Source organism: Eurytemora carolleeae, unplaced genomic scaffold, assembly GCF_000591075.1.
Source record: "Eurytemora carolleeae unplaced genomic scaffold, Eaff_2.0 scaffold80, whole genome shotgun sequence".
Classification (NCBI taxonomy): Eukaryota; Metazoa; Arthropoda; class Copepoda; order Calanoida; family Temoridae; genus Eurytemora; species Eurytemora carolleeae.
Window position 1 is genome coordinate 251,814 of NW_019396141.1, and position 10,098 is coordinate 261,911.

At 31.8% G+C, this 10,098-nt stretch overlaps 1 protein-coding gene and 1 long non-coding RNA gene across 2 annotated transcripts; both read right to left on the reverse strand.

The window, feature by feature from the left end:
* Nucleotides 1–1,830: 1,830 nt before the first annotated feature.
* LOC111696159 (uncharacterized) lies at nt 1,831–7,798 on the reverse strand. The gene is made up of 5 exons (XM_023465708.1): nt 7,699–7,798; nt 7,378–7,513; nt 6,337–6,418; nt 2,580–2,710; nt 1,831–1,951 (listed from the first exon to the last, which is right to left on the reverse strand). Exons 2-5 carry the CDS (start codon nt 7,479–7,481, stop codon nt 1,849–1,851), a joined length of 420 nt encoding a protein of 139 aa, XP_023321476.1. The 5' UTR covers nt 7,482–7,513; nt 7,699–7,798; the 3' UTR covers nt 1,831–1,848.
* On the reverse strand, nt 3,247–3,611 carry LOC111696160 (uncharacterized). Its single transcript, XR_002764018.1, has 2 exons — nt 3,500–3,611; nt 3,247–3,317 (listed from the first exon to the last, which is right to left on the reverse strand). It is a non-coding gene; the product is annotated as an uncharacterized LOC111696160 (long non-coding RNA).
* Nucleotides 7,799–10,098: the final 2,300 nt, after the last annotated feature.

Sequence of the window (10,098 nt, forward strand, 5' to 3'; positions counted from 1 at the left end):
CTTATGGTCAAATGATAAATACAAATACCCAAAAAAAATCAGCATTTAGGATGGGTCTACAATGAAATTGTAAATTTTAGATCTGTACCTCAAAATATAAAAAAGCATTACTAGATTTTCTAGATTTGTTTAAAGCACTGACAAACTTTTAGACCGACCTGTACCTAGCTTATGTATTTTAAAGATGAATTTAAAAAAATTCAAAATTAAAGTGCAAAGGATATTACTAAGGATCATCCAATACTTAGCTTCTAACGCGTGATGGAGAAGTATTAAGTTTAAGATAATAAACTTTACATAATATCATTCCATATATTTATTCAACATCTCAAACATCAACTAGTTTAGTTACAGTGGAAATCTAAGAAATGTCAAATTCTGAATTTCTCAAAGTTTTGTTTTCCTCAATACTCAAAACGAATTTAAGCACAAAATATAGTTTAAAAACTTGTACAAAATTTGGTCTGCCATTTTCGAACCTTTAAACATTTCAGATAAATCAATATAAACTGGCACAATTTTCTAACCTAATCTGGGCGGGTGTTTTTTAGCTTTATGAATAGTTCATCGATTTTCCTTGCTTCTTTGAATCTCCAAACTTATATTTTAGTATTTTTTCTTTTAAATTTTCCATCGTTAAACGAAGGTTCGTCCGAACACATTTAACATAAAATTTTAGCATGCCCTTTTCCTGAATTTAGTCTCGCTATATTGGATTAGGTTAAATTTTTTGTCTTCTTGATTGGCAATAATTGAAATTTTATGATCAGGATTCATAGCCAATTGAATTAAGATGCAAATGCATTAAATGATAGAGCTTATTACAAAAGAAGTAATCATAAATAATTAATCTTTTTTTAATCCTTTTTTCCCGACAAATTAACCCTCAACAGACGGTTTTTTGCATAGCAGTCATTTATTAAAAGTTCTAAGTTAAAAGCCTATGTAGTCTAGAAGGAGATTTACTAAACTGCAGTCAGCTGCATTTAGGGCTGGGCTAAGTTCCGTTAACGAAACGAAGGTTTTTGAAAATTAAGGAAAGAGTCCGTTAACGAACGGTAAAAACCGTTAATTTTCAAATTGTTAACAAAACGGATAAGGCGTTTTTGAAAATAAAAAGCTAACACCGGTAAATGTCGTTATTTTCTGATTGAAACTGCATGAAACTGCAAAAAAAATTACAAGTTTTAAAATGTCGTCTTCTGTAATTAATTCTGTAATATAACATTTACGGTTGTGCAGTTTTTTAATCGTTACCAAAAACCGTTAACGCCGTTTATTTTGTAATAACGAAACCATTAATGGCTAGAGCCGTTAACGATTGTTAAAATTTTCCATTAACGCCATTAATAAAATCGGATATTTAACTAACAGTAATTTTTAAAAAACTGAAAATGCCGTTAACGGAACGAACGTTCCGTTCTTACCTTTAAAACTAATGGCTAACTGAAATTTTAATTTTTTAACATTTGAATTAACTGTTAACGAAACGACTAGAAAAAGGTTGAACGTGCCCAGCCCAAGCTGCATGTATGTACTATGTAGATAGCGTACAGCTGTATATTTTGAGTAGTTCATATCATGTAGTGTAAATCTTAAACGCTTCATTTCGATATTCTATGCGAGTTTTTAAATTAAAAATTAATTTAGAACTAATTTTAAATATTTTTAAAATCAGGACTATAAAAAAATATTTTAGTTCACGGAAAAATATGCCTTAAGATTTAACTAAATACAATATTTAAAAACGGGTCTCAAAACAATGTCAATCATTAACAAGATGAAAATTAACGCTTGATCAAGATTCACAACAGACTTTAGGTTAAATCTATATCTTAATAAAAAATCTTACTCGGTGACAAGAGTACATCTAAACCTCTGTTCCTTTTTCTCTTCATAGTGTAGATTGTTCTTAATAAAGAAGCTGACCGTCTCCTTGTTACTGGCATCCCTACCAACAAAGTTTAATCAAAGAGGTTAAAGAGTATAGAGCGAGAATATCCTAATGTGCGCCAATCTTAATAAAAGTAAATTTTCTATATGTAGCTCGCATTAATTTTTACAAAAATAAAATTGGGAAAATTTGATCGTTAAAAAACACTGACCAGCCATGTCACAATCTTGTGAAAGTTTGACCTGCATATTCAGTATTCACGATTTGAAATTGTAAAATTGAAAATTGAAAATTAGACCAAAAAAGATGTTACAAGAATCTTTACCGATTAAAAAACTAGCAAACGAAATTTGCACGAAAAATACGAAAATTTCTTTTCGCATGCAAAAATAATTTTGCGAAAAGAATTTCGCGAGAAAAAAGGGAGACAATTTTGCGAAAAATTTCTTTTCGCCAAACAAAGAAAGCGAAATTGTTTTTCTTCGAACAGATTTTAAAAAAAGCTAGAGTCTAGGCAAAAAAATAATTTCATGAAACGATTTCCCCATTTCGCTAGATATCCTAGAAAAATTTTAAAAAGATTCGTTAAATTAAATATTTAACAATATTTGCACAGAGCTCTGTTAAAAACTGTAAAGCTGAGAATCAAACTTATTGGTCGTTGCAATCTTATTTAAGTAATTACCTATGACCCAACATGAGTTCTCCGTTCGGGCAGTCCAGTTTCTTAAGTTTAAGGTTTCTATTTATGTATGGGAACTCAATAGGGTCATGTCCTTTATCATCAGGCTTCTTTATCACCATACAAGAGGCACCCTTAAAAATAAACCATATACAAACGTTAAAAAACAGATTTCACACGCTTTGCTAGGAAACTTCAAATTCAATAAGCTAATCCCAAGTGTTTGCCCCTCCCCACACGTCAGATGAACTGATTCTTAAACTCAAAATAAATTGCAAAAATGCTGCCACTTTATACCAAATTCTTAAAATGCAATTCGACCCCGTAAAAATTTCCTAAAAAAATTAAGATTTAATTGATCTACAAAATAAATTTGCAAATTTGCAAAAATTGAATTTTTATCGCAAAATCCAGTTATATAGTAAAAATGAAATGTAAAATGAATGAAAAGTAAAAATTGCCAAAAAATAAATTAAACATTTTTGAAAAACCCTTGACCATGCCATTTCGAATATGCAAAAATTTTTGCAAAATTTTAAATAACCTGATTTTTAATCAAGAAAAANAACTGAATAATATCTGATCTTGGAAGAAACTTTTCTTACCAATTATTCCTGCAGGAGAGCTCGCTCTCATGAATCGGGAAGAATTCAACTTTAAATAGTTTTTTCCAATCCCGTTTCAGAGGTTCCACATGGTGCCCGGGCATCAGGGCACATACTGGCGGTCCTGTGCTAGACCCTGAGAAACAGTTTATTCTGAAGACATTACAAAGAAATTCTCAAAGTTTCAGAAAATTTTGTGTTTTTTCTGGATTCGGGTTGTCAATAATTTATTTTTGCAATACAGAACTAAATTCACAACTACCCTAATTAAAAAGTTCAAAAAACTAAAAATTCATTATTAAGTGTATTATTTGTTACCTTGCACACCAACAGACACTGAAACTAGAACAGACACAAACACCAACAACCTAACAAAATAATCTTTAATTCACATTTAAAAACTTGCTTTATTTGAATCTTAAAGGATTAGTCGCAATATTTACATAATAAAGCTTTTCCCTCATATTGGCTGAAATTTGTTAATTAATTCCGAGGGCAACACCGGGCACTTCAACTAGTATATATATATATATATATATGTTACAATAGCTGGCCAAACAGATGGAGCGAATTGGCGGAAATTTTCACTTATTATACAAATTTAAAAATAACCGCGTTTCATGCAACAATAGAATAGCAGAACTTATTTTTCAATGGTGCGTCATGAAACTAACAAATACAAATGTTGCGCATCATTGCGCTAAATGCAACCACTTGTTTAAACAATAATTGTGAATCTGCATGGAACCCCAAGCTTCAATTAATAACGAATTAAAGGGAGTGTCTGGCTAGACATGGTAGGTGAGCTGAAAATGCAGTATTGTGAGAAATCTTTTAGGACGTTTTACGGTGCACGTTTTCTCAGCAAGGGCGCAAATTCAATCTTTAAAATCCTTTTAGATTGTCCACTTTGGTTGTTGAGAAAATAAAAATTAACTCTTTTCATCAAAAATAAGTAATCTTATCCAGTTGTTGGTTTCTGTAATTGAATTAAGAATGTAGTATTGTGGAGAACTTTCAAATCTTCACAGATTGTTACTTTTGAAGGGATGATTTTGAGAATCGGTTTTTAAAAAATTACTCAATGACGAACACGAAAAATGTAACAAAATTCTGTTTCTGTAGTGTCTCATTATCATGTGTCTCGACTACTAACACATCCTTTAAGTTTGGTCAAGATTGGAATAATATAAGTATTCAGGAGGTCAATCTTACTAAATTATGACAAACAATCGCAAAACCATCATACAAATAAATTTAAAGCCGGACTATATAATTAAAATAACAAAAACTTTGTGTTAAGAGAAAAAAATAAAATTAGGAAAATTTGATCGTTAAAAACACTGACCAGCCATGTCACCATCTTTTACCCTACACATTAAAAAATTGTTAAAACTAAATAATGAAGTTTAAAATTTAAAAGTTTGAGCGCGCTAGTGCCAGCAGTTTTTAAGCTGTGGAGAATAAATACGTGTGAAAGTTTGACCTGCATATTCACGATTTGAAATTGTACTCTTGAAAATTGAAAATTAGACCAAAAAAGATGTTACAAGAATCTTTACCGAGTAAAAAACTCGCGAACGAAATTTGCACGAAAAATACGAAAATTTAGCTAACATTGATCAAATAATCATGAAACATCCTAGGTCGTGCAATTTATTCTAGATTTGATATGGAATTAGGTTAAATTTAAACTTTTGATGACACTTTCAAGATTTCAGATAATTCGTTTGTTTTATCCTGCAACTAACCAAAACAATAGTTTCTACACTTCTATTTTTAATTCCTTATTTTGGCATTATGTAAGAAAAAGAATATTAAGAATAAGAAATCTTTTAACAAAGCAAAATTTTGATCCAGAGAGATAGTTAAAAAAGAGTCAAACAGCGTGCACATTTAAATCGCTATTTGGTCATAAGCTCATTTGACAAAGTTTTGATCTGCAGCTTCGAAAGTTAGTTTTGTTGAAGAACAAATTAAAATAGAATAGCAGAAAGACGACATTCGTTATCATCTTTATCTGATTATACACATGATCACACACAAAAATAAATACAGAATGTATTCAATCTTAACTTTTCATAGTTTTCTATAGCTTTTTTTCCCCCAAATTATTCAGGTTTCCAATATGAAAGCAAGTTAAAAAAGGAAGGCAAGTTTAAAACCAATTAAAGGCTCACTTACAGCATTAACTATTTAATAATCTGTTACAATTTATTTTTTATAAAAGTTACAGGATAAAATGATAAATACATAGATGCTCAGAACACAATATCCGTGTAGATCTTCGAGTAACTGAAAATAGATTCAAATTAAAATCTTCAAATGGTTGTTTAAAGATATCATGTAGTGTAAATCTTAAACGCTTCATTTCGATATTCTATGTTCTTGAAGTCTAATCCATGACGATATATCTTGAAGTCTAATCCATGACGATATCTTGAAGTCTAATCCATGACGATATATCTTGAAGTCTAATCCATGACGATATATCTTGAAGTCTAATCCATGACGATATATCTTGAAGTCTAATCCATGACGATATATCTTGANTTTTGCAAAATTTTAAATAACCTGATTTTTAATCAAGAAAAACTAAAAATGTGCAAATTTCCTTTGACAGGTTGTTTAAAACATATTTGAATTTTTTTTTCGCAAAACTTGTGCAATTAGTTTCCTTCTGTCAAAGGCTTTCCAAAAAGCTAAATTTTATCAAAATCTGACAAGTGGAAGTGGGTCAAGACAAAGGTTTAGTTTGCTACAGGAAAAAGCGGTCATTCAGGCAGTGTGTCTGAGAACTCAGGCAGTTAGTATTAAAATAGCCCGGTTTTAGGCCTAAAGGGAGGGCTTTGGGTATGTAAGAAAAGTCAGAAAATTTCAACAGCCTCAGACCAATACTTTTTGAGTTATGTAAAAAACTACAGGGGGGGGTTCAAATTGCCCCCCTCCACCAGGAATATGGTTTACAAGTCAGGAAACCAGTGGTTGAGTTGTTACAAAAAAATTAGGGTAGGAAACGGAATTAGTACTTGAAAATACCTAGCGGTAGAAACCAAAACAATTGTAAAAAAAGAAACAAACATAACGATCTTTGAATGAATGGTCACTTGAAACAAAAAAAAATATAAGTGGACATTAAGAAGTGACGTTCCTACCTTGATAAAATGCGGAAGTGGAGAGTCAAGTTGTGGGATGGCGCTGATAATAATGTACAATCCGTTCGGAGATTTTTTCTCACTTAACAAATTGTATTTAGCCACGGAATCTTTAGAATAGGAGCACCTTAAAATGCAGGGGATTACGGACTAATAAGGGGGGGGGGAGTCAGCAGGGGAATTATCCGGACTAATAGGAGGAGGGGGGGTCAGAAGCATAAAGCATTAATTTCCATTCCAATAAAAATATGAGATTTCCGGAAAGGGAATGACTAGTTCTAGAATAGATCATTGATGCGTATTAAACACAAGTTTACTGCTTGAAAATAGTGATAACCCAGAAAACTCTAGAATAGGAAATACACTTTTAAATTCGAGTCACGGCTTTAAATAGTCTAATGAGTATTAAAACAGTAATTATTCAGTGCAAACAGGCACATTTCTTTTAACAAGCGATTTAATAACTCAGTAGTATAGAACTTTACTTTGTAACATCAAATGCACAATTTGCTTTGCAACATCAAATGCACAATTTGCTTTGCAACATCTAATGCACAATTTGCTTTGCAACATCAAATGCACAATTTGCTTTGCAACATCAAATGCACAATTTGCTTCGTAACATCAAATGCACAATTTGCTTCGTAACATCAAATGCACAATTTGCTTCGTAACATCAAATGCACAATTTGCTTTGAGTAACATCAAATGCACAATTTGCTTCGTAACATCAAATGCAGAATTTGCTTTGCAACATCAAATGCACAATTTGCTTCGTAACATCAAATGCACAATTCGCTTTGAAACATCAAATGCACAATTTGCTTTGCAACATCAAATCCCCAATTTGCTTCGTAAAATCAAATGCGCAATTTGCTTTGTAATATCAAATGCACAATTTGCTTTGCAACATAAAATGCACAATTTGCTTTGTCGAAACTTCAGTACTGCTTTAATGTTGATTTTCCTATTCCAGTTATTATGTTATCAAGAGTCAAAACAAACTGAATAATATCTGATCTTGGAAGAAACTTTTCTTACCAATTATTCCTGCAGGAGAGCTCGCTCTCATGAATCGGGAAGAATTCAACTTTAAATAGTTTTTTCCAATCCCGTTTCAGAGGTTCCACATGGTGCCCGGGCATCAGGGCACATACTGGCGGTCCTGTGCTAGACCCTGAGAAAACAGTTTATTCTGAAGACATTAAAAAGAAATTCTCAAAGTTTCATCAAAATTGTATTTTTTTCAGGGTTCAGGTTGTAAATAATTTATTTATGCAATTCAGTTCTAAATTCACAACTACCTTAATTAACAAAGTTGAAAAGACTATAAATTCCATTATTAAGTGTATTATTTGTTACCTTGCACACCAACAGACACTGAAACTAAGACAGACACAAACACCAACAACCTAACAAAAATAATCTTTAATTCACATTCAAAAATTTGCTTTATTTGAATCTGAATCAAACTAAAGGTTAGTCGCAATATTTACAGAAAACTTTTCCCTCATATTGGCTGAAATTTGTTAAAAACCTAAAGCCTGCCCTGCGAGCAAAAAAAAATAGATTTTAATTAAATTGTTTTTATTCCAAATATTTCAAATACAAGACCGGTCAGCAATTTATATTTCAAATACAAGACCGGTCAGCAATTTATGTTTCAAATACAGACCGGTCAGCAATTTATGGTTCAAATACAAGACCGTTCAGCAATTTATATTTCAAATACAAGACCGTTCAATAATTTATATTTAAAATACAAGACCGGTCAACAATTTATATTTTAAATACAAGACCAGTCAGCAATTTATATTTTAAATACAAGACCGGTCAGCAATTTATATTTCAAATACAAGACCAGTCAGCACCGGTCAGCAATTTGTATTTCAAATACAAGACCGGTCAGCAATTTGTATTTCAAATACAAGACCGGTCAGCAATTTATATTTCAAATACAAGACCGTTCAGCAATTTATATTTCAAATAAAGACCGTTCAGCAATTTATATTTCAAATACAAGACCGGTCAACAATCTATATTTCAAATACAAGACCGGTCATCAATCTATATTTCAAATACAAGAGCGGTCAGCAATTTATATTTCAAAACAGTTTTATTTTAAAGTTCTTGGCAAAAGTGAAAGATGACCTCCATTTATAAAGTGGTATGTCCGATTCAAGACGGTACCCTATCAACCTTTTTATTAGAAGGATGAATGAAATATCCTACTTTTTCTTGTGGAAAATTAAATTTTTATCAATAGTGTTGTGCAGGCATGCTTCTGATAGAAGTACCTTTTGGATTTTTGCTGCAGATACACAAAGGTATCCTTGTGAATCGGACGTCACATGACACTATTACGTCTACAGATAGAATCTATGTAAGAAAGTCAAAGGAATCAAGTTTCTGGAAAAAAAACCTGGAAATAAAAACTTTGGTAAAAACGTCCCAATTTTCTGAAGTCCTAGGACAAAATGTCACTGGAAATAATAAATAAGTTTTAGATTCCTGGGACTTTTTTCTAAAATAGTATGGGGGCGCCAATAAAGTCTCAAGAAACAAGATCACAGGAATTAAAGTCCTGAAGAAAATATATCTGAAGAAAAAAACAAGAAAAAAGTCCAAAGTCTTGTGAAAATGAGGCCAAGTCTGAGACGTTTTCATAAAAGAGACATTTTATGCATCTTCATATTGAATATAGCTAGGGATGTTTTAAATATCAATCGCCCCTGTTTTTGCATGGTTGTAAACATTCTTTGTTCCCATGCATTTTTTACTATGATAGAACTTTTTTTCGAGAGACGTTTTTGTATAAATCATACTGGACTGGAACCAGAAAAAAAGTCTTTAATATCTATTACAGTATAGGTAAAAAGACATATCAGATTATTTACCGACTGTCATGTTTCGTTGGATACCCTGTATGTATATCTTCATATGCGAAAGAACAATAAACCAGAGGCCGAATTTAAAGAATTTTAGCCGCGGCTTAAATCCGCCAAAACCCGGGTTAAATTAAGCACCGGCTTAAATCTCGTAACATTTGATACAATTTTAAGTGGAACCAACCATATTTAAACCACGGTTTAAATTTAAACCGCCGCTCAAATTCTTTAAAGTCGGCCTCAGTTCGATCAGAAAATCTTACCTCAGGACAAATATGTTTCAAAGAAGGTTTAATTTGGTTGGTCCGAGGGAACTGCTATAGTAAAGAACTGTTCAGACATGGCATAAAAACAAAACGAGCGGTAGAAGGCACACCAAACCATTTTTTCGTCCGCATCAAAAATGACGTCACAACACAACTCTTCCGACCACCAATATGATTTAATTGTATCTAAAATTTATTTTGTTTAAAAAATTGAAACGCAGCAAACGGGTTGTAAAAATATTCAACAACACACGATAAATAGGATCGTTAAGGTTGAAAAATAAGGAAATCACAAAATTTTCCCTAGTTTTTCAGTTCCAATTTGGCTATTTTTCATTATTTTGTAAAACGAGCGTTCTGTTTAGTATAGCTTGGATAGACGGATCTTTTGATGCCCATATCGACATATTTTGAGAAGAAAAGAAAAAAACTCTTACTAACGTTTTTTTTACACCAAGGCCATTTGCGATGGTCAATATTGATTTTAGAATTTTAGAATTATAAGATACATTAAGAATTACTACATGAAATTGATTCCTCTCAAAATTGTGAAAAATCTTTCACCCTTTATGTGCAATGTCCATTGGTCATGTACTCCTGTTGTACAC